The sequence below is a fragment of the Dryobates pubescens genome, chromosome Z (assembly GCF_014839835.1).
Source record: "Dryobates pubescens isolate bDryPub1 chromosome Z, bDryPub1.pri, whole genome shotgun sequence".
Taxonomy (NCBI): Eukaryota; Metazoa; Chordata; class Aves; order Piciformes; family Picidae; genus Dryobates; species Dryobates pubescens.
In genome coordinates this window covers 71,099,303-71,127,162 of record NC_071657.1, presented here as the reverse complement: position 1 = coordinate 71,127,162, position 27,860 = coordinate 71,099,303, and the positions used below count along the sequence as shown (strand labels likewise).

The window sequence follows — 27,860 nt, the reverse complement described above, 5'->3', positions numbered from 1 at the left end:
TTCTGTTTACAGTACCTAATACAACAGGACTTCACCTCCTTATTGACTACCATCTTTTAAATACTAAGCTGTATGCATTGATGCTGCAAATTGAGAGAAAAATAATCCATACAGTATTTCTACTCCATACAGAATACAGTGACAGGGATTTTTAATTATGGGATATCACCCTTCATCTGTCTATGATGAGATGACTGAAAAATAGTATATTGCACATGGGAAAAAAATATCTGATATTATACTTGAAGATTACTACACTGAAAAAGAAAGAGGAATATTATTCTTGCAGCATCTGACAAAGGGAAGCTCAAATGAAATTAAGCAACTTTTCTGCCTTTTGAATTTAGGGAAACTCAAGTGAAATTAACCACCTTTTCTGTCTTTTAAATCTAATAAAATTTGCAAGCTTCTATATCAGGCTATTAGTTTCAATTTGCCCACTAACTCATGCACAAAAAAGGAAATTTTTTAGATGGTTAAACAACTTTGTCAATTAGAAGTTTAATGAATTGAGATGAATTGAGACATTCTTAACTGGCATCTGTTGATAAAGAAGTAGCCACCTTTCTCAAAGTTGCAAGGATCACTAATGAGAACTCCCTAAGAACTAAATGAATTTGCTTGTTTAAAGCCAGATTGTGACTTGTGCCCCTGGTGTCCTCTGAAGTTACAGGGCAAATGCATGAGCAGAACTTTAAACTCTGTTGTCTGATGTGGCATAGTAGTACTTTAGTACTTATATGAAACTACTTAAATGTATATGAAATTACTTTGTTTTTTACTATAGCATGCTCTGTTTAGTCACATTCTTTACTGAGGTTTTTTGCTAGACAAAAGAATGTATGCCTTCTGATGTCAATTGTATAAGTACACTGTGGTTTAGTGCTTTAAAATATGTGCTTATTGCTTTTACAATTTCTTTGCTAATCCTGACACTAAGGTGTGTATTCCCTGCAGATGTAAATGAATGTGAAGCTGAACCCTGCAAGAATGGTGGAATCTGTACAGATCTCGTTGCCAACTATTCCTGTGAATGTCCAGGTGAATTTATGGGAAGAAACTGCCAACAGAGTAAGTACTGCATGTTTTGACATCTGTTTTGTAAATAAATGGGCAAAAATATATATATTTTCACTTGCTGAAACAGCTATGGAATACTATGGAAATATTTTCCTAGTCTACAGATATGTAATGTTCAAAATTGCCATCCTACTTTAAGAGATCATACATGCATTCATGTATGAGATAGAAAGATTTGCAAAATCATTATCTAAGAGTCAAGTAAGAAGAGGAAAATAATGTAAAGTAGAAAAGCAAAAAAAAAAGATTCAGACTCATCTCACCAAGTATCCTGTCTTTAATAGTAATTATTAGCAGATACCAGCAAGTGTAATAGCAGGACAAAACCACAGGTAATTTAATCTGACATGTCTCTAGCCTCTGAAAATTGGAACACTGGTTGACGGAGAAGTCATTAGTAGATATCCTCTAGGATCTGTCCTCACACAATATTAACAGTGATAGCAAAATTATGAATGCACTGTAAAGGTTTGATTCCTAAGATCATTGCTACAAAGGAGTTCTTCATGTGTGAAAGGCTAGGTAATCTTGAAGACTAAAATTAGAGTCAACTTCTATGGTATGAGATTCAGAATACCTTAACTGTTAATAACATTGTTGGCAGCTCGGTTTTGAAACACTGTAGAGAAGAAACCCTCTGTGTTTTAGTAGAACAAAGGATGCAAGCATAATGTCATTGTGCAAAAAGCTAATATTAAATAAATAAATAATAGTAAATATATAATATTCAATATATAGAATAAATAGAATAGAAAAGCATAGCATAGCATAGCATAGCATAGCATAGCATAGCATAGCATAGAACAGAATAGAATAGAATGGAATGGAATGGAATAGAATAGAATAGAATAGAATAGAATAGAATAGAATAGAATAGAATAGAATAGAATAGAATTAACCAGGTTGGAAGAGACCTTTGAGATCATCAAGTCCAACCTAGCATCCAACACTATCTAATCAACTAAACCATGGCACCAAGCACCACATCTAGTCTCTTCCTAAACACCTCCAGTGACGGTGACTCTGCCACCTTCCTTGGCAGCACATTCCAATGGCCAATCACTCTTTCTACCCTTCAGGTAGTTGTAGACAGCAATAAGGTCTCCCCTGAGCCTCCTCCAGGCTAAGCAACCCCAGCTCCCTCAGCCTCTCCTCATAGGGCTTGTGCTCCAAACCCCTCCCCAGATTTTTTGCCCTTCTCTGGACACGTTCCAGCAAGTCAACATCTTTCTTAAACTGAGGGTCCCAGAACTGGACACAGGACTCAAGGCCTAACCAGTGCTGAATACAGGGGCAGAATGACGTCCCTGCTCCTGCTGGCCACACTGTTCCTGATCCAGGCTAGGATGTCTTTGGCTCTCTTGGCTGCCTGGGCACAATGCAGGCTCATGTTCATCCTACTATCAACCAGTACCCCCAGGTCCCTTTCTTCCTGGCTTCTCTCCAGCCACTAGGAGCCCAGCCTGTAGCACTGCATGGGGTTGTTGTGGCCAATGTGCAGAACCTGGCACTTGGATGTGTTCAGTCTCATGCCGTTGGACTCTGCCCATCTGTCCAGCCTGTCGAGGTCCCTCTGCAGAGCTCTCCTACCCTCCAAAAGATCAACACTTGCTTATATAAAATACTAAAAAGTTAAAATGTGTCAAGCCTAGTGCCTTAAAGAATAAAAGTATTTGTATGCTAACATTTGATGTGCTAGATACTACATTCAAAATACCTGAAATACTGGTCATCCACATTCTAAAAAGGGAGTTCTAGTTCAAGAAGGATCCATTACATGTAGCAAAAAAAAGAGTTAAAAAAAAAAAAAGGCAAGTTGAATACTGAATAAATGAAACCATTACAAAGCAGAAAAGTATGATTCATTTTATTGTGTTGACATTGTGGTTGCATGGGAAAGAAGAGGGAAAAAAAATTACATGGACCAATAACCTGAAATGATAACCCATTCAATTTTTCAGGTAGTCTTCTTGAATCCCCAGATTTATCTATGCAACATGTAAAAGATGTGAGGAATTCAACACAACATGTATATAATTCTATAAAGAATCTAAGATTAAGGTTTGCTTTGGGGAATTTCACCTGCCTATATGGCTACCTGAAGGAATTTGTGAAAAATGAACATCTATTAAAGTACCTCTTGAAAGTTGCTGGTGAATCACTTAATATATTTCCTTACAAGGTGCTATTGAATTGCCATTTGGAATTCTACCAGGAGTCTCATCCATGCCTTCAGAGTGTATCCTTTCTGCTTTTTTGGCTGCATTGTGAACATTACTCAGAGTACAGTTCACATAAAACCAATCTTCTTTTTTTGCTAGAAATGTCAGAGCTATAACTTGAAGTATTATCTCTTATTTCATATTTATTATTCTTTTTATAGGTGTATATGTAATACAGGTAAAAGTGAACTTTTGTGTGTGAACTTTTGTGTGTTATATATTCTATTTCCAGGCTTTTGTGTATATATATATATATATATATATATATATATATATATATATGATCAGAGGGCTGGTGCACCTCTCCTGTGAGTACAGACTGAAAGAGTTGGGGCTGTTCAGTCTGGAGAAAAGAAGGCTCCGAGGTGACCTACTTGTGGCCTTCCAGTATCTGAAGGGGGCCTACAAGAAGGCTGGGGAGGGACTTCTTAGGATATCAGGTAGTGATAGAACTAGGGGGAATGGAATGAAGCAGGAGGTGGGGAGATTCAGGCTGGACATGAGGAGGAAGTTCTTCACCATGAGGGTGGTGAAGCCCTGGAATGGGTTGTCCAGGGAGGTGGTTGAGGCCCCCTCCCCGGAGGTGTTTAAGCCCAGGCTGGATGAAGCTCTGGCCAGCCTGATCTAGTGTGAGGTGTTCCTGCCCATGGCACAGGGGTTGGAACTAAATTATCCCTGTAGTCCCTTCCAACCCTGACTAATTCTATGATTCTATGATTCTAACGTATAGCAGAAAGTATATGTATACAAAAAGTAGAAATTTTCAGTATATTGAAATAGTGAAAGGATTCTGCTAAAATTAGAAAAGCATTAACATATTGCAAAATATGTTACCTGCAGTCTGGTGTTCTGGGTCATACTTTGGAGAGTTACACTGGTAAACCTATCACCTGGAAAAATGATCTTTCCAAAGATGCTTCTGTAGACAAATGCTGACAGCTGTGACCCAGGGCTCCATCATCTAGCCCGCAGAGGAGAGAACACTATTATCTGAAAAGATAATTTTGTTGAGTGTCAAAGAGTTTTTATAATTATTTTGTCTCTATATAATGGTGAAATTGCTTTGGTGTAGAGATCAAGGACAATGAGTTTTAAGACGTCCTTTGCAGTAACTAGTCTTTTATCAGCTGCAATGCATGTACAGGCAGAGAGAGTTGGGATTGTTCAGCCTAGAGAAGAGAAGGCTCCAGGGAGACCTTAGGGGCACTCTTTCCAGGACTTCATGAGGGCCTTCAAGATGGAAAGGGATTCTTTATCAGGGAGTATAGGGACAGGGTGAAAGCAATGGCTTCAAACTGAAGAAGGGTAGATTTAATTTAGATATTAAGAAGGAATTATTTAACTTCAGGGTGGTGAGACAACAGAACAGATTGCCCAGAGGATGTCCGCCCCTTGAATTGTTCGAGGCCAGGCTGGATAGGACTTTGAGGACCTTGGTCTAGTGGAAGGTGTCCCTGCCCATGGCAGTGAAGTTGTAATCAGATGTTCTTTAAGGTCCCTTCTAGTTCAAAACATTCCGTGATTCTGTGCTTCTGTGGTGTGGTAAATTGGGCAGCATGGCAATGCAGTGGAAAAAGCTTCTGTACTTTCTCTTGGAAAGTGTAATGGGAGGAGTGTGAAATCAGATGTGCTTTGAGGATTTTAGAGAAGGTAATATATTACATAAATCAGTAATTAGAGAATGCCACACAGCATAGATATTTGAACACTTGCATTATATCACTCTTCATACTTTTGTTATTCAGCTAAGCTATGAAGAGTTATTGGTAAATAATAGGTAATTAATGGAAACATTTATGGAAACAAAATGGAACATTCATGGAGACAATGGAATATGAATGGCCACAATGTTTGTACTGACTGTAGTAATTGAACTATCCCAGCTCAGGAAAGTCAACATGTTCTCCAGGTACTACAGCACAACTCACAAATTTTTAGCGTTTGCCTGGTTTTGAGCTAGCTTTAGCACAGCCAGCATTAAAATGGTGCACATAGGTGCCCTTATAAGTCTCCCTTTTTTAATGAGAAGTTTAGTTATGTCATCATATCTAATTATGTAATTACAAGTAGTAATTACACATTCTAATTGCACCATTAGAGTTTTACACATATTTACAGTAATCATATAATTAAATACTGTTACACTAATTATGTAAATTATAGACTGCTGTCTCAGAAACACCTCACAAAGCTCAAAGATTACTAATCCATATCAGAGAAGGTGTGAAATATCCTAGATCGAGACTAAAAAGGCAGAAATACATCATGAACTCTGTTTGCCTGTCATTCTTAAGTTTGTTCTCCAGGAAGATTTTCTGCTAGTGCATATAGTTTGATATATCCCAAATACCAGTGCATTGTAATAATGACTTGTCACACTCACCAGCTTGAAGTAGTTTATGTCAGAGTGGTTTTTTTCTAATGCTCCAACAAGGTTTTATCTCTCTCTCTCTCTCTTTTTTTTCCCATGTTTTTAATTCAACCATTTCACCATAATTAATCTCTCTTAGCTAATCTCCCAAATAATTCTCTTCCATTTTATTGCATGTGTAGCACTTCCCAGGTGTGAGTCTGTATTACATTCAGGTCCTGCCTAAAATCATTCTGAACAGTCCCAACAGCCTCTCCTAATAACTAGTGAGGCAAAGCGAATTGAGAGGCAAAGGCTTGTCTGGAACTGAGTACAAAAACAACACTAAAATGTCTAATGATCATGGAGTCATATTTGGACTACCTTGACCATCTTCTGAGTCTCGTTCAAGATGGATGAGGCTTGGAGTTATTTCTTAAAGGCTCAGTCATGAAGCAAAGTTCTGTGGAGCTGATGTGTTTCACGTCCCACGTTCTGATCCTTTAGGGCCCTCTGTTTTGTTTACATATCTTCCTCATTTTGAATCACTGACCTCCTGAACTCTCATTTTCTTAGTTTATTTATTTATTTAATTATTTATTATTATTATTAGTTTGGGGTTTGGTTTTTTTTGTTTGTTTGCTTGGTCTTTTGTTTTGTTTGGGGGTTTCTGTTTCTTTTGGATTTTTGGTTCCTGTTTTGTGTCTTGTTTATTTGTTTGTTTGTTTGTTTTGAAGAGACTTGAATTCAGTCTTCTTTCTTATTAGCTCTTGCTATCTTAAGCCATTCAGGCACAAATGATACTTCAACCAGCTGCTTCACATTGCTGGAAAGAACAGGGTGAGGTGTATTGAAAGTAAAATGGAGTGCAAGAGTGCTGAGGGCTTCAGAACACATTCAATTATTCTGAAGTAAACTGATCAACCTATTAAGAGATACATCACTGAGCATTTGGTATTTACAGAATTTGCCTGCAGATGTTTAGTAAACACAGAATGGAAAGAGAGAACCTTTTCCCTTTCTCTGAAAGCAAAAGCTAAATGTTACTAATTCCATATTACTTTCCAGATTTCTTAGGGCCTCAACATTTCCTTAACACAGCTGCATCTCCTGCTCTTGCACTCTCCAAACCTATTCCTTGCTTCTGTGCTGAATTCAAGATATCAATTATAATTACCTCCATTACAGCTTTCTTTAGTCTTGGAATCTCTAGAAAAAAGCACTGCTTCCAAGGCAGATTCTCCTGAGATTGAAGTTTTTACTTTCTGGATCACAAAGTTCTCTTGCAGGCATCAGGGAGCCACTTTCATCAGTGTCAGACAGTTTGCATTATTCAGTACAAATCTGTGTTGTTAAAATCTCCCATGAGCAACACAGGAGGTGAACTGCAATAATTTGTGAGGAGTTACACAGGTAATTTTTGATCACTTTTTTGTTTGGTTGGGTTTTTTCCTTGTTGTTGTTAGTTTGGTTTTGTTTATCTAACAGATGGTACTATACATGCTACAATTTCACCATTGTGCACTTTGAAGCTGTATTTTGCTGATTGCCAAGAGTGGGTTCCATTAAAACATATGGTGAGCTTTCCCATGCTTTTTCTTTAAAGATACAGATCAAATTAGTCACTGTAAATATTTTTTGAATATACTATAGCCCCTTCACCTCCTTTTCTGTATCTTCAACATACTCATATGTAGAAGGACTGCATTCAGAGCAAGTGCACCAATTTTGTTTGCCTAGCATGTCAGAAATCCTGCTAAGCAGTGTATGTTCATATTATTGTCATTTGTTTCCTGTGCTTTGTTTTTCAGTACACTGTTTGTACTGCACTAGGTTGTCTTCTACCTTCCTCTCTGTGGAAATCAAAGAGGCATTTTTTTTATTTAAATTAAAATGCCTCTTCTTCCAGTGCCATTTTTACTTTAAAATTATCTAAAGATCTGACAGATCTAGGCATAAAAAGTCTTTCAAGACTTCTGCTTACATGCAGCCTTATACTCCCAGGCTAGATAGTGTCATCCAAAGTGTTCTGATGTGCTGTGATTTTAAAAATGTCTTTCTTTCAAAATTATTCCAGGAATGAGGGCATCTGCAAACAGCATGAATTTTAGTGCAGGAGAAATAACGAGTTTCATAGTATTTTTAAGAGAGACTATATTGCTTCCTTTGATGCCTTCTGCATTTCACTTCTAAGTGTGTTTTCCAGGAAGTGTCCTTATTTGTTGGGACTTTCTGGCTTTAGGTGCTTGTCCTTTGAACTCCTCTGCTTGATGCTCAGAGTCTTCAGTGCTTCTTTTCTATCTCTGTCTTCCCAAGCTGCAGCTCTTATCAGTCTTGCCTCAGCAGGGTGCTGAGTTCAGAAAGCCTCACTGCTTAAGTTCATAAAAAACCCAAGCAAAACAAACATCACAGGATGAGGTCATAAAAAGTGCAAGGAAAAGTAAAACAATTTATGAATCAGATGAAAACTCTCTTTTCAAGAGGGAAGCTTTATGTCTGGCTAAAATTTTTCTTCCACATGTCTGTGTTTTCAAACTATGGAAATTCTGAGAGGACTCAGAATTTAACTGTTTTCTTAAATTTATAAACTTAATAGCAGGCTTACTAGTGAATTCAGCTCATGAAAATGCCTTATTTAAATTAATTTGTTAAGCAGTGTACTGATGCTGAATGGCAAAAATGATCCCATTATAACCATATTCATTTCCAGTCTACCTAATGAGGAACCTAGGTTTTAAGGCATACATTTTTTAATGCACCTCCACTTGAGAATATGTTGTGGCTTAAAGCTTGTTGTAAGCCACTGTGAAACACTTTATTTGACAGAAATCAACATGGAAGGAACTTAAGTTCCCTAAATTACTGATTCCTATTAACATTTCTTTGAATGATATTTAGGAATACCTAACTTTCCCTGCATCTCAAAATATCACTAGTTCTGTGAATAATCTAATGTGAAGTACAGTTATAAGCAGATTCTCTTTTGTTTTGAATATCTGACTGCTTCATGGTCTGAAATACTGATGTTACATAAATTTAACAAACTTCTATAAAACAAAACTGGTCAAACATGCTAATCCTTTCTTTTATGTTCTTGAAATTGCAATAAAGTTCAAGATGTCAATGACTTTTTTGTTGGCATCTGCCCACATTTCCTTCAGGTTCTCAGCTTTTGTTGGGGAAAAAATAAATGAACCACAAGAAGAATTGCTGTTTCTAGAAATACAGATTTCTGTGTTTAAATTAAGGGCAATATAATCATCTGCCAAAGAGGAAGACACCCATTCATTGGTACAAAAATATTAACATTTTTATATTGGAGTTTCTGTTCCATTTTCATATATCTTTCCTCTATGTACTAGAAATTCTGTTAAGGTGGATGGTAAACCTAGAGAGATTTCTAGATGACCTGTAGATTACAATGTTAAACTTATGCCTGTTGCTGTCTTTGCAAATCATTAAATACCAAGCTCTTGTAATTGCATTCAAATTAGAGACATTTTCAAACAGTTTTCCTAGTTTTGCCAGAGAAATGGGACAAAAATTGCCTATGCCTGCTTTTCATTGTTTTGACCCAGTGAACTTCTCAGCATGAATGCATGTTTAACTATTTCAGCTAATCATGGACAGAGCATAATTTCTGTATCTGCATTGAACAAAACCCGTCTTGAATCTCTTGTTGGAACTAATGAGGTTTTCTGAGGCCTCACTGTTTTGGGAGTATTGTCTGTCTGGCATTTCTGTCTAGTGTATTGGTATGAAAGTGCAAGAAGGCAAAAAATGCTATAGAAATGACAGAACACTTAGTTAACATTGAAATGTTCTCCCAGGCATTTCAGTGACCTAGTGAGAAATATTTAATCAAATTCTATCATATTTAATTTTGAGCCTTCAAACAACAAAGCACACGCTGGCCCTTCCACTGCAGGCCTCCTTTGTCCAGGCCTGTGTAAGATGGAAAGTTGTGCAAAATTAGGCTCATCAGATCAGGATTGTAGTTCTTCCTTTCAACACAACAGGAAAATGAGACTGATCTCTCAAAGTGTTTGATGTCGAAACAACGTCCTATGCCGCTGGGGATGTTTTCATCTTGTTGCAGTTGTACTGTACAGCAATGTCCCTCTTTGAAAATTCATTTCTCAATATCTTACTTTTGATTAGGCAGTAGAGGGTACAGTCTTTACTCACCAATCTAACAGAAACTCATTTAAAAATATTGAGACAAGCCCCTAGGATCCAACAGGCATATTTTGCGTCTAATCATCTCCTTACTACATGTGTCATCTATTGCAATAGTGGCTTTGAGGTTGTGTCAATAACCCAACCCTATATTCAGGCATCTACAACTTTACTTTGTATCCATTCATTTTAGCTTCAACAGCCTTATTGTGGCAACTTTATTGCCATGTTTTCTTACTTAAACCTACAAGCGTGCTTCTCTCAGGGACTGCTTCATTCTGAAGTCAATGCTCCTCCCCAGTTACCCTCAGTAAAGGGGCAGAAAGGTTGCACTGAGCTCAGTGACTCCTTCTCCTACCTACCACCTGTCTGTGCTTCCTACTGAGGGAGCAGTGCAACTCTGCCTTACCAGCAACTTAGAATCATAGACATTCAGAAAAAAGTGGAGGGGGAAAAATACTTTTCTAGTAAGTGTAATTCACTGTTCCTGTGTTCAAAGAACTTTTTATGTGCATTTTTAGGCATGGCAAAGCCTATGACAATGCATATTTCAGTGTTTCCAAGCCTTAAAAGGAAAATTACAACACACTGCTATTTTCAGAGTAGCCTCTGTCGCTCTTAAGCTTCTGGTCTGGTCAATAATGCACATTCATTTTTTATGTCCTCACAGAAATCAGAAAGAATTTGCAGGTAGGGAATTGGTACTATAAAAGAAATAAAAGCCAGATTGTTTGTAGCCAGTAGAAGCAAGCTGAAAACAAATCACTGGTTGTTATGACCAAAACCACCCTTTAAAAGTATGGAAAAAAACCCTCCTTGAATAAAAGCACTAATAATTATAAATACATGAAAAGAACAGTTGACAGTTTCAGTAGGCTCAACAAAGTTCCCAATAGCTAAGTCACAGGAACATTTTTTTTTTCTGTTTCAAGTACTAGTCCAATGGGAAAATACCTTATTGCAATGTTTAGTTTAGTATTTATAAATTTTAGGCCAATTATTTCAAAACAGATTAATCCTGGAGCGTGGCCTGCCATCTGGGTCAGCCTCATCTTTTGCTGTTATTCTTTGGTGGACAGAGAAATGAGCAATGAGAGTACAGCCATCTTTAGAGCTGTACAAACTCTTCTTAGTAAAACAGCCTTGAGGTTTGTAGTAGGTAATAAACCAGGCACAGGTTAGAATTACTCACAAGTATGTCATAAAACTTGGAAGAGTTTGGGATTTGAAAGTTTATTCATATTTTGGAGAATTTTTGGACTTGGAATTCAAACCAAGCTGTGAAAGATGAAAAAATCTAAGTGAACTAAGGAGAAAATGAAACAGAACATGGTTACATGAGCCCTAAATGGACTAAAATCTCTAGGCTCAGCATAGCTCCCACCTGCAGTTTTCAGAAGGAGAAGGAAATGTAATATGTTCAGTGATCAACTTCCTGCTGAGGCCACATTCATAGCTCCTGCTGCTTTGGACAGACGGAGAGTCCAGCAAAGCTCCTGTTCCAGACATTGATGCAGTGATGTGTAAGATATGTAGGGAGGAAAACGAGTGATGCTAGTAAGTTACATCTATTTTGGTCCTCCCCACCACCATGCTCATTTGCTGCATTCCATTAGATGATATGAGGATTTCAAAGAAATTCAAAATATCTTCAGTGTCATAACATTGGTAGTGTTAGAATGAAAGGCAGCATGTCATTCGTTACAACTTAGCCTGCTTCATGACCTCCTTGTGGTTCATGCTATGAATCGTAGTTTATAACATCAGAGGTAAATGGCATGCACCCCTGCAGCTTGGAGGATCGTATCCACAGTGTTTCTTACACAAGGGTGTCACTTCTTCAACATAAATGAGAAGACGAACAGATGTGAAAAATTCAACATCAATGCAACACCGGGAGAGAAAGGCTTTGTGTCTTTCTACCCTGGTGTGCTGGGACTGGGACTCAGAAGGGTGCAACTAAGATTTTGTAATTAAGTAGAGTTAAAACTTTAAAAATACACAGGCACTTTGCCAAGAAAAACAGGTAGAATTGCTCTGAATTCAAACCCTTTTCCTTTGTATCAGTGGTTGTTTTCAAGCCAAACCTTGGTTTCTTACAGTTGCTTGGAAATTTTATTTACAGGAAAGTATTACACAAATTTTTACCCTTTAAAACTGAAAGAAAAATTAGAATCCACTGTTAGTAGAGAAAAATCTGTTTGATAGAGGTCACCCATAAACATGATTTTCCTTTATTGGTGAATCTGTACAGTTGATAATAACTTTATATGTTCTCATTGAACATCAGTTCCAGGGTGTGGCTTGTTATACTGTGTCTACTGTTATTCTAATAATATCAATTTTCCTGTTGCTGCAACCGAGTTTTTTAATGACTCTCTTCCTATTTTTATGCAGTTCACCCATCCATGCTTTGAAATTTCATCCTAGGCATAACATAGAGAGTAACCATGTTGTAATTAATTATATCAAAGTTAGAGAAAAACAAATAATGCAGGGAACAGTATTTCCCAGTATTCTCTTAACTTTGAAAACAAATTTGAGTTCTATGTGCAAATATGATTCTTCCATTTTCTTCAGTGTTTTCAGAAAGTTTCCTTTTTCTTCTGGATAGCAGTAAAATGTCCATATAGGAAGATGAATATGGATTTTACTGTGATTACTGAAAACACATCTTCCTTTTGTTACCTCCTGGTCTTTCCACTTTTTTTTTTTTTTTTCCCTTTCCTTTCTTTTCTTTTCTTTTCCTTTCTTTTATTTTCTTTTCCTTTCTTTTTTCTTTTCTTTTCTTTTCTTTTTCTTTTCTTTTCTTTTCTCTTCTTTTCTTTTCTTTTCTTTTCTTTTCTTTTCTTTTCTTTTCTTTTCTTTTCTTTTCTTTTCTTTTCTTTTCTTTTCTTTTCTTTTCTTTTCTCTTCTTTTCTTTTCTTTTCTCATCTTTTCTTGTCTTTTCCCCACAATATCTTTAACTTTTCCCTCTGGTGCAAATTTGAATGAGTAGTGGGTTTTGTTCATTTTTAGACATAGGAAGTTTTCCCCTTGGTAAGAAGTGTCAGGCAGAAAATCCTCCAGATTGAAATTCTTTACCCAAAGCATATCAGCCTCTTCATCCTCTTCTCTGCTGAAGGCTATGTCTCCCATGGAGTTCTCTGCAGGCAAAGTAGGGCACAAGTTACATTATGTCCTTTAAGAGGATGTTCTTCAGTCTTAGACATGCAAGTATAACTGCTGGAAGTAAAATATGATTTATTAATGAAGTGTAGTGTGTTTGTCCCTTTCACTTAACAAATTACATCTCTCACATTGATTTCAAGATTGAAGTGTCAGGTTCTTGATGCTGTTCATTATTAATATTAGTGATGAAGAATCCTAATTACAACACCTTAATATAATTTTAAAAGTAGGGCTTGATTCCATATGGAAAGCCTGATTGGCAGTCATTGTCTATCCTAGTGACATCTGTGTCATCTTTCTATATTTGCAAAGTGTAAGGAGAAGTAGACCCCAAGGAATTCACTCAGGCTGGATACTGGCTAGGGTGTTGCATGAGTTAGCTAGTATGAAAATTTGAGGAAAAGTGTAATTTTTGTGAAAAGCAAAAACTTCACCTGCTTGCAGTGTCCATATATAAGGAATGTAAGGCAGGAGTATTTCCTCCTGAGAAGGCAGAGATCTCACTGCTCTATTTCTGTGACTAAAGAAGGGACCTGAGGAAAAGCAGATTGTAGTCTCTGATGTAATTAGTATCTTTTATGTGTGATGGAACACCTTCAGACGACAATGTGAGAATCCCAGCACACGCTTCCTAGTACATCGAGGCTGGTGTATGAGTAACATGATTCCAAATTTGATCAGATAAAGAAGGAATTTGACTGTAAGTAGGTACTAGATTTGTTCACTTAAACTTAACAGCTCCTGAAAGACTTATAAACCTCCAGCTCATAATCCTCTGTTTTCCAAACTGCAGTGCACTCTTATCCATGTTAGATGCAAATGCATGCCTGATGGAGATATAGTTAAGTGAACACTTTCCTCCTTGTTGGGAGTTTTGCTTTCAGTGCTGACATTGGGTCCTCCTCCACAAGATAAGAAGATGAGAAACAGATTTCCCTGCTCTGTCAATCCCACTGCAGTTAAGTTTGCAGATCAGCATCCGATATTGCAGTATTGTGGTTCATGTTAAGCCAAAAGAATTTAAAATTAGAAAATATATTATATAAGGACACTTAGACAAGAAAGGCATTAATATGTTTCTAGTGTCATGTAAGCTTTTTGCACTGGTACTGAGGACACAGGATAAAGAGGTTATTTGGAATCTACACTGAGATATGTACATTTTTATAAGGACAGAGAATGAAGAGGTTATTTGGAATTTAAACTGAGATATGTTAATTTTTATAACAGTGTTGAAGGTTTTTGATAAGTCATTATGGATAAATAATGGCATAGTTTCATGTTGTTGCTACTGTGGTGAATCAAAAGAATCAAACAGCCTGGCTGTGGTAATTGCATTGTAATTTTGTCATGTGCAACTTTATTTGGAAGTTCTTAATACAGACATTGTCAGCACAGTGGCGTCTCCTGGCTCTTACTCTGCCATTAAAGTCTTACACAGCAGGATGAATCTGTAAACAGAGCTGTAATCATTTCTGTATTACTGACTGGTAATTTCCCATTTACCTTTTGTTACAACATTTTGTGAATAGCTCTCCTTTCATAGTCATAAGTCAAAGTTACCACATCTATCTATATCTTTTCAAATGCTAGATATTTTGTAAAAGCCACAATAAATACAAATATTTCTTATTAATCTCTTTACAAAAGGAAATTTTCAAAACATTTTGATTTTGGTAATTGGATGATGTTCTTCAATATCCAAGAGAATATCTTGATCCAGGAAACTACTTGCCAGTCACCCACACCTCTATCCCTGGAAAGGTGATCTCATTCTGGAGGTCATTATCCAGAACAATCATCACAGATTCATAAAGGGGAAGTAATTTTTGACCAGTCTGATAGCCTTCAGTGGTGGTGTGACCAGCTGGGTAGATGAGAAAAGAGTAATGAATGCTGTCTACCTTGACTTAAGCAAGAGCACCTCTCTTATGATGAAAGTTTGAAGTACCTGGAGCTCTTTAGCCTAGAAAAGAGAAGACTGAAAGGACATCTTATGAACACATATAAACATCTAAAAGATAGAGGTCAGGAGGATGGGCTGCTCTCTGTGGTGGCCAGTGACAGGACATCATGTAGAACGCAGGAGGCTTCACTTGGACTGAGATTGAAACTGCTTTACTCAAGTGTGACAGAGCACTCAAACAGGCTGCCCAGAGAGGTTGTAGGGTCTCTTTCTGTGGAGGCTTCCAAAACCTGCCTGGTCATGTTCCCTTGCAACCTATTCTAGGTGAATCTACACTATCACGGGAGTTGGACTAGATGACTTCCAGAGGCACCTTCCAATGACTCCCATTGTGTGATTCTGTGGTCTTCCATCTGGAAAGAAAATCACAGTATCACAGTATCACCAAGGCTGGAAGAGACCTCAAAGATCATCGAGTCCAACCTGTCACCACAGACCTCATGACTAGACCATGGCACCAAGTGCCACGTCCAATCCCCTCATGAACACCTCCAGGGATGGCGACTCCACCACCTCCCTGGGCAGCCCATTCCAATGACGAACGACTCTCTCAGTGAAGAACTTTCTCCTCACCTCGAGTCTAAACCTCCCCTGGCACAGCTTCAGACAGTGTCCCCTTGTTCTGTTGCTGCTTGCTTGGGAGAAGAGACCAACCCCTTCCTGGCTACAACCACCTTTCAGTAGTTGTAGAGAGCAATGAGGTCACCCCTGAAAATGTGGAAAATTGTTACAGCTGTCCAGTGACTCTTCACTAACCATGTTAATTTTAGAAGTTCATGATAAAAGATATTCTTTCTTAGTTCTGCAGCTTAGAAATGCAACTCTCTTTTTCAGTCCCCTGTTGTATTTTTTTTATATATATAATATTAACTTATTGGATAATTAAGTTTTCTACATAATAACAAGAGCCTATAAACAGCATTAAAAGGAAATGCCTTCTGAAATAGCTTTTAAAAGTCTGGTTTCTATTCCTAATTGAGCTGCTATTCTTATTCATTATGTATGCAGTGTGTTTTCTTGGGGAGTTGGTTTTAAATAGACTATTTACATGAATAACATAATGGATTCTTAGCTAAATTTCACTACCATTTTATTGGTAATTTCTTAAGAGCATAAAAAAGCATTATATTAGGTCAGATAGTTGTTCAGCAGTCTATTTGGCTTGCCATCATATCTCTGCCATGGCAGTGACAAACATTTTTTAAGGAGACAGTCTCGGCTTCATTCAGTTCTGTTATTTATTCCCCTCTTCTCCAGATTATTAGCAACTACACCCTTGTCATTCTCTTCAGTATTACCTGTGGACCTATTTTGCCTGAATCTGTCAAATATTGTTTTGAACCTGATGATCCTGTACCTGCCTCTAGAAGGCTCCAGAAGACCACTACCCATCGTGCATCTTTCTACATGCGCTAAGCTGATTTCCTGTGCTCCCTATTTTCAGTAATGTAGATGTGACAAACAGTACTGTATCTCCTCTATGTAAATTTCAGTCTTATTCCTCCTCAACCTTTTCCTGTCTAATCCTCATTTTTCATTCTCTTTTCCTACTCTATCTGCTTTTCCCCTTTAATGACTTGAACTACCATTCTCAATATTTTGATAGAATCATAGAATGATTTGGGTTATAAGGGACCTTGAAGATCATCTAGTTCCAACCATTCTGCCATGGGCTGGGACACTTTCCAATACATCATGCTGCTCTGGGCCTCATCCAGCCTGACCTTGAACACCTCCAGGGAGGGGACATCTGCAGCCTCCATGGGCAACCTGTTCCAGTGTCTCACCACTCTCACTGTGAAGAATTTTTTACAGTAATTCTTTATTTATTGCTATAAAGAATTTCCACTCTAAATCAACCTTTTCCCAGCTCAAAGCCATTCTCCCTCATCCTATCACTACAAGCCCTTGTAAAAAGTCCCTTCCCAGCTTTCTTTTAGGCCCTTATCAGGTGCTGAAGTCAGTCATGAGGTCTGTGGTGACGGGTTGGACTTGATGATCTTTGAGGTCTCCTCCAACCTTCGTGATTCTGTGATTCCATAGGGTCTTCTCAGAGTCTTCCCTTCTTCAGGTTGAACAGCCCTAGCTCTTGCAGCCTGTCCCCACAGGGCAGGTGCTCCAGCTCTCTGATTATCTTCATGGCCCTCCTCTGGATGCACTGTAATTTCTTTAGCTCTACACTTTCTTGGGACACAGAGACCTGAGCTGCACATGATATATGGTCACATCAGAGTTTCATATATTTGTAAAATGATACTCTAGGTATTCTTCTCAGTGCCTAAATTTTTACAGGAATTTTTAGCTGCCATTGAATTTTGAGCCTATTGCTTCAGAGAAGTGATGATGATAACTCTGAGACCTCTATCTGGAGCTGTAAAAGCCACTTCCAGTTTCAGTATTGTGTATGCACATTTTAGGCTTTCTTTCACTGAAGCAGTCTCTTCCGTATGTGTACAATGAGGCTCATCTTTCACCTTTTTGACAACTCACTCAATTTTCTATGTCTTTCTGGAGCTTCTTATCATCAAAGCAGCATTTGAACAAGCAAAATTAGCCTCAAAGTGGAAAATTTTCTCATTTCTTCCAGGTCACTTATGGGTAAAACTGGCTTGAGAGCAAAGATTCTCAGGGGATTCCACTGCTGACATTTCATACTGAAAAGTTGCTTCCTTCTCTTTAATTAGGCTTCTGTCTATAGCAGTCCTTTTCCCCACTCCCTATCAAGACCCTTTCAAGTGGAACCTCATCAAATGTTTTCTGAAAATCCAAGTGTTCTCTTTCCACTGTATTTCTTTTATCCCTGCACATATTTTCATCATTAAATGATTCCATCAGGTGAGTCAGGACTGCCATTTACAGAAGTCATGTTGGCCCTTCTCCAACAGGCTGTCTTTATCTAGGTACACAGTGATCTTAATTACAGACTTAGCAGCTTACAAGATGTCAAAGACCAGTCATCTGTGTGTGATTCCTACAGTGAACCCTAGAGCTGCTTTTTGTAGATGAGAGTGGAGCATTGATCTATTGGTGCAGCTGTGTAGTCCATGAACCACAAAATCACAGAATGGTGGGGCTTGAAAGGAACCTCCAGGGATCATCTAGTTTGACCTTCCTGCTAAAGCAGGTTCACCCAAACTGGAACATGTACAGGTGGATTTTTAAAATCTCCAGAGGAGACTCCACAAGATCTCTGGGCAGCCTGTTGAGTGCTCAGTCACTGTCAAAATGAAAAAGTTTTTACTTACATTTAATTGAAACCTTTTATGTTTCATCTAGTCATTACGAAGTGTCAAAAGACCTCTGAAATCCTTTTGCTTCCATTTTTTAAGTTCTCAGACTGCTTTAGAACTGCCTCAGAATTGCAGCGTGTACCAGACAACCAGGGGATCAGGCCCAGCCAGCAGGGATTTAGGAAAGGATGGTCCTGCCTAACCAGTGTGATTTTGTTCTATGACTGGGTGACCTTCCTGGTAGACAAGAGGAGAGCTGTGGCTGTGGTATACCTAGGCTTCAACAAAGCCTTTGACACAGTGTCCCACAGCATCCTCCTTGAAAAGCTGGCAGCCCATGGCTTGGGCAGGTGTACCTTTCACTGGTTAAAGACTGGCTGGATGACAGAGAGTAGTGGTGAATGGTGCACCTTCCAGTTGGCATCCAGTGGCCAGTGGTGTCCCCCCAGGATCAGCACTGGGCCCAGTTCTATTCAACATCTTTGTTGATGACCTGGATGAGGGGATCGAGTCTATCATTAGTAAATTCACAGATGACATCAAGTTGGGACAGAGTGTGAATCTTCTGGAGGATAGAAGGATGCTGCAGAGATCACCTGGACAGGATGGGTTGATGGGCTGAGGCCAATGGTATGAGATTTGACAAGACCAAGTGCACAATAACCCCATGCATCACTGAGGGATGAGTGGCTGGAGAGCAGCCTGGCAGAGGGACCTGGGAGTGATGGTTGACAGCAGTTGAATATGAGCCAGCAGCATGTGCGGGGGCATGGAAGGCCAATAGCATCTTGGCCTATATCAGGAATAGTGTGGCCAGCAGGACTAGGAATGTAATTCTGCCCCTGTACTTGGCACTGGTGAGGCCTCACCTTGAGTACTGTGTGCAGTTCTGGGCTACTCACTTCAGGAAGGATATTGAGGTCTGGGAGCAGGTCCAGAGCAGAGTGACCAGACTGGTGAGGGGCCTAGAGGGAAAGTCTTATGAGGAGAGACTAAGAGAGCTGGGGTTGTTTAGCCTGGAGATCAGGAGACTCAGGGGGGACCTTATCACACTCCACAACTACCTGAAAGGAAGGTGTAGTAAGGTGGACTTTGGGCTCTTCTGCCAGGCAACTTGTGACAAGATGAGAGGGCATGGCCTAAAGCTGCACCAGGGGAGGTTTAGGTAGGATGTTAGGAAGCATTTCCTCATGGAATGGACTGCCCAGGGAGGTAATGGAGTCTAGGTAATGGAGTTTAGGTAGGATGTTAGGAAGCATTTCCTCATGGAATGGACTGCCCAGGGAGGTAATGGAGTCACCACCTCTGGAGGTGTTTAAAGAAAGATTAGATGTGGCACTTGGTGACATGGTCTAGTCAGTGTGGTGGTGGTGGGTCATAGGTTGGACATGATGATCTTACAGGTCTATTCCAGCCTCAATATTTCTGTGATTCTATGATTCTGTGATCTTCAGTCTGTGTCCTCAGCACAGAACTTGTAAAGCAGTTAAAGGTCAAAAGTAATTTTTTACAACCTTGTTATAAAAATAGGAAGAAAGGATTTGGTAGTGAAAGCACATGACAGTCACTTAGCAGTAATGGCACTATTGAGAAGTAGAACATAACATCCAATTTCTTTATATTTTATTAGTTCTGATAGCTATTGCTTACACACATGAACCATGCTGACCGCTATGCTAACAGAATAATGTGCTGCTCTTGGGTGAAATGCTACATCAGCATAAAAAGTGTTTAATCACTTTGGTCATATCAGCAAATAGGTAGTAATTTTTCCCATTACTGCCTGAAAAGCTGTCTTCTGTTACATGGAACGTAACTAATCACTTAATTTTTATGTCACCTCTTAGAGACTAGAAGCTTAACACAACAACATCTGAAAAGTTTGCTTGTCTGAAAGTGTCTGTGTGCTCATTAGCTGCTACTAGATGCAAACTGGTAAAGATGTCACCTTTCACATACAGTATTTTATGTAAAGGCATGAAACAAGATGAATCATATTCTTCACCCCAGTGCTGCACTAACCACATTGACTACTAGCCTACTTGGAATCACACTTCAGAAATCAGAGTAAGAATAATTAAAATGTTAATAAGTCAACAAAATCCATTTTGTTTTATCTTAAATCTGTGAAGAAAATGTATGGAGATAAATGGCTTCTGTTAATCAGATTTCAGGGCTGAATGGTTCTGCAAACTGAACAGGGTTAGGCAAAAATGTGTCATTCCATCGTGCAGTTAGGAGTCTCTTGGAAGTTATATATCTCTTTATAGATGACTATTATTTTTTTTCTGAAATAATCACTGACATTATATGTTGTCCAGGTTCACTGAAATGCAAAATATAATGGGAGTTTGTAAATTCTGTTTTGTGGTTTCATTTTGCCTTGAAATAGACTAGAAAGAGGAACATATGATCTGTTAACTTTTCTTAGTGGGAGTGCTGATTAAATTCCTTAAATGGAATCAGAAACATTGATTTGGTCTTGCCTGTAGGATTAGTCTTCAGGACAACAATTAACATGACTTTCTACAGCTCAGTTACTCAATATCACTCAGATCAGAACATTGGATTGGAGAGAAAACACTTGAGCTACATGGAGTAAGCAAACAATTTGATTAGCTGTAGAATGACTGAAACAGCCAGTAGTTAAAATGTGCAAAGTTGAGCTCATGGTCTTGCAGTAAAATGTGTTCTTCTTGTGTTATGTTCAGCAGCAATCTTCAAACTCCAGTCCAGACAATGAGAGACTGAATAGCTTAAATCAAAGTACCACTGCACTTAGGCTAGAGATTTTTAATTATTTGCAAAGGTCTGATTAGCAAAGCCAGATTTATAGCTAACATGGATGCAGTAGTAAACCATCTCTTTAAATATTCATATTAGAGATCTGCAGGGTTTTAAACTTTAAAAAGTCAGTGTTCCACAGATAGCTTTTGCACAACTTAGAATTCATTTCAAGTGAAAATCTGCCCTTGTGTAGGAGGGACTATAGAAGGCTTAGGCTTTCCTTGTGTTTAGAAGTGATGTTTGAAGAGACGACACAAGAAGAAGTAGCTGATAGCAGGGATAAAATAATCTGTCATGAACTCAAAGCAAATGAGATGGGGGAAAAAAGAATAAAAAACAAAAGGTCAATATATTTTAAAACTGGGTGTGCTACTAGCTACTGTGTCTGTGTAATCTGCAGCTATACCAGTACAATGTAATCGGTGCTCCTGAACTACTGAACCCAAGGCATGGGACAATTAATTAGATAATAAATTGGGATATGAGACTGTCCTTCACAGTACCTCAACACAGTGTTTGCTTTAAGTATGACTGAAGTAATATGAATGCACAAAGACAAACAAAACGCTATCAGTAACTTGAGATTTCAGTTCTTCAGTGCATGCATTTGGTCTACACAGACATACGAAGACAACATCTTCTGAAACATGAGGAGTCTTCCGGGGTTCTACCTTCAATTGAAATTTAAGATGCAATTCCTACAATTATAAATTATTCTACTTTAAAAAATGTACTTATTATCCATGCAGCTAATGGCCAAAATTTGATTCAGTATAGGAAACCAGACAGATTTTTTGTTTATAATTTGGTTGGATTGGGACCGACTGGGACTGAAGCATACACATACTTTGTAAAAAAAAAATTGGACTGCAATCACATTTGTATAAAGTGTTCTTCTTATGAATGTCTCCCACAAAGTAAGAAGTGCCAATAAACAAATTATATATTGCCATTATTATTATTTCACCATAAAATACTGGATAAAGTGAAGTGCTTCAGGAGCACATCTTCATCCACTGTAACTCCCCAACACTCCAATGTCAAGAAAACAATCTCACATTATTCCTAATCAGGAAGAGCTCCTCTGTGCTGGTCTGATACCAGGATTTGTCAGTCTGTGAGCACTGAAAAGAAATGGAGTTAGAACTATCAGGAATCAGAGCATCACAAAAAGATTAAAGTTGACAGTGTCCTCTGAAGGTCGTCTAGTCCAACCTCCCTGCTCAAGCAGGGCCACCTAGAGCCAATTACCAGAAATATGTCCACTTAGCTCTTTAGTACATAGATGGGGCTCCGCAGCCTCACTGTAAAATCCATTCCAATGCTGGACCATTCTCACTGTAAAAAAAACTTTATTCTTTAGTTCAGACAGAATTTCCTGCATTTTACTTTGTTCCAATTGCCTCTTATCCTGCTGGTGGGCACAGCTGAGGAGATACTGCCTCCTTTGTATTCACTCCTTCACATCCTACATTTATACACATCAGTAAGACCCTCCCGAGCCTTCTTTTCTGCAGACTGAGCAGTCTCAGATTTCAGCATCATCTTGTAGTTCGAATAGAATAGAATAGAATAGAATAGAATAGAATAGAATAGAATAGAATAGAATAGAATAGAAGTGAATAGAAGTGAATTGAAGTGAATTGAAGTGAATTGAAGTGAATTAAATTAACCATCTTGGAAAAGATGTTCAAGATCATCAAGACCAACCTATCATCCAACATTATCTAATCAACTAAACCATGATTACAAGTGTCTCATTCAGTCTCTTCTTTCAGCCCATGGCTTGGATGGGAGCACACTGCATTGGGTTAGGAACTGGCTGGAGGGCCGAGCCCAGAGAGTAGTGGTGAATGGTGCCACATCCAGCTGGCAGCCAGTCACCAGTGGTGTGCCCCAGGGATCAGTACTGGGCCCCATGCTCTTTAACATCTTTATTGATGATCTGGACGAGGGCATCGAGTCCATCATCAGTAAATTTGCTGACGACACCAAGCTGGGGGCAGGAGTTGATCTGCTGGAGGGTAGAGAGGCTCTGCAGAGGGACCTCGACAGGCTGGACAGATGGGCAGAGTCCAACGGCATGAGACTGAACACATCCAAGTGCCAGGTTCTGCACATTGGCCACAACAACCCCATGCAGAGCTACAGGCTGGGGTCAGAGTGGCTGGAGAGCAGCCAGGCTGAAAGGGACCTGGGGGTGCTGGTTGACAGTAGACTGAACATGAGCCTGCAGTGTGCCCAGGCAGCTAAGAGGGCCAATGGCATCCTGGCCTGCATCAGGAACAGTGTGGCCAGCAGGAGCAGGGAGGTCATTCTGCCCCTGTATACTGCACTGGTTAGGCCACACCTCGAGTACTGTGTCCAGTTCTGGGCCCCTCAGTTTAGGAAGGATGTTGACTTGCTGGAACGAGTCCAGAGAAGAGCAACAAAGTTGGTGAGGGGTTTGGAACATAAGCCCTATAAGGAGAGGCTGAGGGAGCTGGGGTTGCTTAGCCTGGAGAAGAGGAGACTCAGGGGTGACCTTATTGCTCTCTACAACTACCTGAAGGGAGGTTGTAGACAGACGGATGTTGGTCTCTTCTCCCAGGCGGCCAGTACCAGAACAAGAGGACACAGTCTCAGGCTGCACCAGGGGAGGTTCAGGCTGGATGTTAGGAAAAAGTTCTATACAGAAAGAGTGATTGCCCATTGGAATGGGCTGCCTGGGGAGGTGGTAGAGTCGCCATCACTGGAGGTTTTCAGGAGGAGACTTGATGGGGTGCTTGGTGCCATGGGTTAGTTGTTTGGGTGGTGTTGGATTGGTTGATGAGTTGGACGCAATGATCTTGAAGGTCTCTTCCAACCTGGTTTATTCTATGTATGTATGTATTCTATGTATGTAAACACCTCCAGTGATGGTGACTCCACCACCTCCCTGGGCAGCCCATTCCAATGGCCAATCGCTCTTTCTGTGAAGAACTTCTTCCTAACATCCAGCCTAAATGTCCCCCGGCACAGCTTGAGATGCTCTATTCCATTAGTCATCCTGGCCAAGCAGTGGACTCACTCCAGCAAGTCCATGTCTTTTTAACAGTAAGGAACCAAGCACTGGATACAGCACCCCAGAAGTGACTCCGCAGTGCTCAGTGGAGGTGGGGGATCACCTGTCTTGACCTGCTGTTGGTGCTTTGCCTAATGCAGCTCAGGAGGCTGTTGAACTTCTTTGCCATGTTTTCTCATGGTTAGCTTAATAACCACTACTCCTGAGTCCTTGTTTACCAATGTTCTTCCAAGCTGTTTGCGCTATAGTTTGTGCTGGTGCACAGTTACTCCACCCCAGGGTCAGGACTTTGCATAGCCTGTTGTGTTCCCTCTGGATGGCACCACAACCACTTTTTTGTACCAGCAGCTCCTCCCAGTTTTGTATCATTTGTCAGCTTGCTGAGGGTGCAATGTCTCAGTGTCTGGGTCATTAATGAGGACACTGAACCCTGTATTGACCCCTGGGATTCACCAGTGATATTAGATGCAATACAGATCAAATGAGAAGTCACTGGGTGTTTCTATGGCAATCAGCATTCTGAGGTTTTATGTTTGTATTTCAACTCAAAACACTTAGTAATTTCAGTTCCAAAGTCACATCAACTTTTTGTGATTTTTTTCAAGAAAAATGTCAAAGTCTGGAAAGTAATTTATTTGCTGTTGTGATCATCAGTAAGTTTGCAGGCCACACCAAGCTGGGGGGAGGTGTTGATCTGTTAGCGGGTAGGAGAGCTCTGCAGAGGGACCTTGACAGGCTGGACAGATGGGCAGAGTCCAACGGCATGAGATTGAACACATCCAAGTGCCGGGTTCTACATATTGGCCACAGCAACCCCATGCAGTGCTACAGGCTGGGGTCAGAGTGGCTGGAGAGCGGCCTGGGAGAAAGGGACTTAGGGGTACTGGTCAATAGTAGGCTGAGCATGAGCCAGCAGTGTGCCCAGGTGGCCACAAAGGCCAATGGCATCCTGGCCTGTATCAGGAACAGTGTGGCCAGCAGGAGCAGGGAGGTCATTCTGCCCCTATACTCAGCACTGGTTAGGCCACATCTTGAGGCCTGTGTCCAGTTCTGGGCCACTCAGTTTAGGAAAGATGTTGAGTTGCTGGAACGTATCCAGAGAAGGGCAACAAAGCTGGGGAGTGGTTTGGAGCACAAGCCCTATGAGGAGAGGCTGAGGGAGCTGGGATTGCTTAGCGTGGAGAAGAGGAGGCTCAGGGGAGACCTTCTTGCTGTCTACAACTACTTGAAGGGAGGTTGTAGCTGGGTAGGGGTTGGTCTCTCCTCCCAGGGAACCAGCACCAGAACAAGAGGACACAGTCTCAAGCTGTGCCAGGGAAGGTTTAGTCTGGAAGTTCTTCACAGGAAGAGTGATTGGTCATTGGAATGTGCTGCCCAGGAAGGTGGTGGAGTCACCATCACTAGAGGTGTTTAGGAGGAGACTGGATGGGGGACTTGATGTCATGGTTTCATTGATTAGATGGTGTTGGATGATAGGTTAGAATACATAGAATACATAGAATAAACCAGGTTGGAAGAGACCTTCAAGATCATCGCGTCCAACCCATCAACCAATCCAACACCATCTTGGTTGGATGTGATGATCTCAAAGGTCTCTTCCAACCTGGTTAATTCTATTCTATTCTAGTCTAGTCTAGTCTAGTCTATTCTAATCCTTCTCATCTGTTGTCATACGATCCTTTTCCATAAAGCCCAAATGTGTCAAATGCCTAGTAAATCTAGTTTTGCCATAAAATATGTCATTTTTCTTTAAAAGCAATGTCTTGTCAGTGTTTTTAAAAATCACAGGACACCTTTCATTTAATTTTAGCTTCCTAAACCTAGGCACTAAATTGAGGTTAGTGATCTATAGTTGTTCCTTGGTCAATAGATACAGAAAAGATGATCACAACTGCCTTAAACAGTTTTTTAATAGGTAATGGAATACGGGAACTTGTAGTTTACAGATGCCTGTTTCTTTCCACAGATGACAGAAAAAGCCTAAGCAGCTACTTCAGGGTAGATATGTAACTTTTGGGCGACTGAAACCAGGTCATATAGATTTCAACACTTACCTTTGCTTTGTTTGCTTAGCTATTTCATACAGAAAAGCTTTGTAATAATGTCCTTCTGGTGAAAAGAATGTTGATAAGGAAAAATAAAAATATATTAAAAAACCCAAAAAGTATTTGTGCAGATTTGTGTTAAAAAAACTCCATGGAATCAGAAATATACTGTTGCAGTAATGAAGGACTTCTTTTACTGTACACATGCAAATACACTCCCTGAATCTTTATTCTAAGGGTTTTTTTTCACCCTAATAAAAGTCCTTGACCTTTAAATTCTGTATTGTTAACAGGGCTTCAAGCTCTGATCCTTAAAGCTGCTTTACATGAATATAAGGTTATACCTACATCATATGGCTTCCAGGAACAAGATCTAAATAATGATATCTGAATTTCCAGTTATTAAAAAGCTGGATGAATAGAAGAAGATGGAAACTGGTTAAGAGATCACAGAAACTGCTTTTTTTTCCCTGTGTAGCCAGATTTAAATAAGTCATCTGCATGCAGTTTGTGTTTGGCACTGTGACTGTAGCTCATATTTAGCATATCACTTGAGCTGTATATTGTAGGACTCTTTTTTTTCCCTGAAGAACGTGTATTCCATTGTAATGTAGAATTTATATTAGTGCCACTAGTAGTTTTTAAACAATTTCAGTGAGTGTACCTTGTAACAAATAATGCCATTTCTATGAACAGTTGCTCTTCTTATGGAAAAAAATAAAAACAGGGGAAAAAAAGAAAAGAAAAAAAGAAAAAGAAAACACCACACAACAAACAAACAAACCAACAAACCACAAACACAGAAAGAATGTCTCTAGGCAGGAAAATGAGATTTCTCACTTGAAAAGCACATATTCTTCTGACAAATGAACACGGTCATTGTCAGGCTGGCTTGCAGGAATGACAATTACATTGATGTTGTAATCCCACTGATTTCCATTGTAGGCCTGCTAGAATAATGCAGATTGTTTTTCAGTGTAACCGTATCTCATCTTTTTCCACTTTTAATTCCAAGAGAAGGTTTGAGTTTGGGTTTTTTCCAAAGTTGCCTTTTTGGAACAAAATCAAGCATCTGATTCTTGTAGCTAATTCACAAAATCCCAAGGTTCAAAAACAGTTAGCTGGTCAGAATCCAGGCATTTCATGTCTCCTAAGAAGGTCTAACAAAAGATATAAGGGAAATCAAGGAGATTTCATCTTCAGTTAGCATATATAAAACTGGCATTCCCACCAGCCATCATGACTGTGAGTGTGTGTGTCCATCAGCAGGTCATTCAAGTTGAGAGGTAGACTCAGCTTTCTAAGTGGTGGAACCTCATTTTGCGGTACTGGTATGAATATTCTTTAGCTTGTAATTTTCCTTCCAGGGAGTGCTGACAATTCCTGGAAATTGTAATATTATCAGTTTAAGATATATCCATCCAATCTATTTAAAACTTACTAGCATTTTATTACAAATGTTGCCCTGTCACAGAAAATAATATGCCCTTTGGAAGGAACTTAGAGGGAAAAGGAGGCTCAGGGGAGACCTTATTTCTGTCTACAACTACCTGAAGGGTGGTTGTAGACAGGCAGAGGTTGGTCTCTTCTCCCAGGCAACCAGCACCAGAACAAGAGGACACAGTCTCAAGCTGCGCCAGGAGAAGTTTAGGCTCAAGGTGTGGAGAAAGTTCTTCACAGAGAGAGTTGTTAGCCATTGTAATGGGCTGCCCAGGGAGGTGGTGTCCCTGGAGGTGTTCAAGAGGAGACTGCACATGGCACTTGGTGCTGTGGTCTAGTAGTCATGA

The 27,860-nt window shown here is 39.6% G+C and overlaps 1 protein-coding gene across 2 annotated transcripts in view; it reads left to right on the top strand.

Annotated features, from left to right (window-relative positions):
- The window catches only part of EDIL3 (EGF like repeats and discoidin domains 3), a 339,872-nt gene that overhangs the window by 200,406 nt on the left and 111,606 nt on the right, over positions 1-27,860 (top strand). For both annotated transcript variants that reach the window (XM_054178605.1, XM_054178604.1), the window contains one exon: positions 958-1,071. In XM_054178605.1, coding sequence (XP_054034580.1) covers positions 958-1,071 — 114 coding nt within the window. The remainder of the gene's footprint in view (positions 1-957; positions 1,072-27,860) is intronic.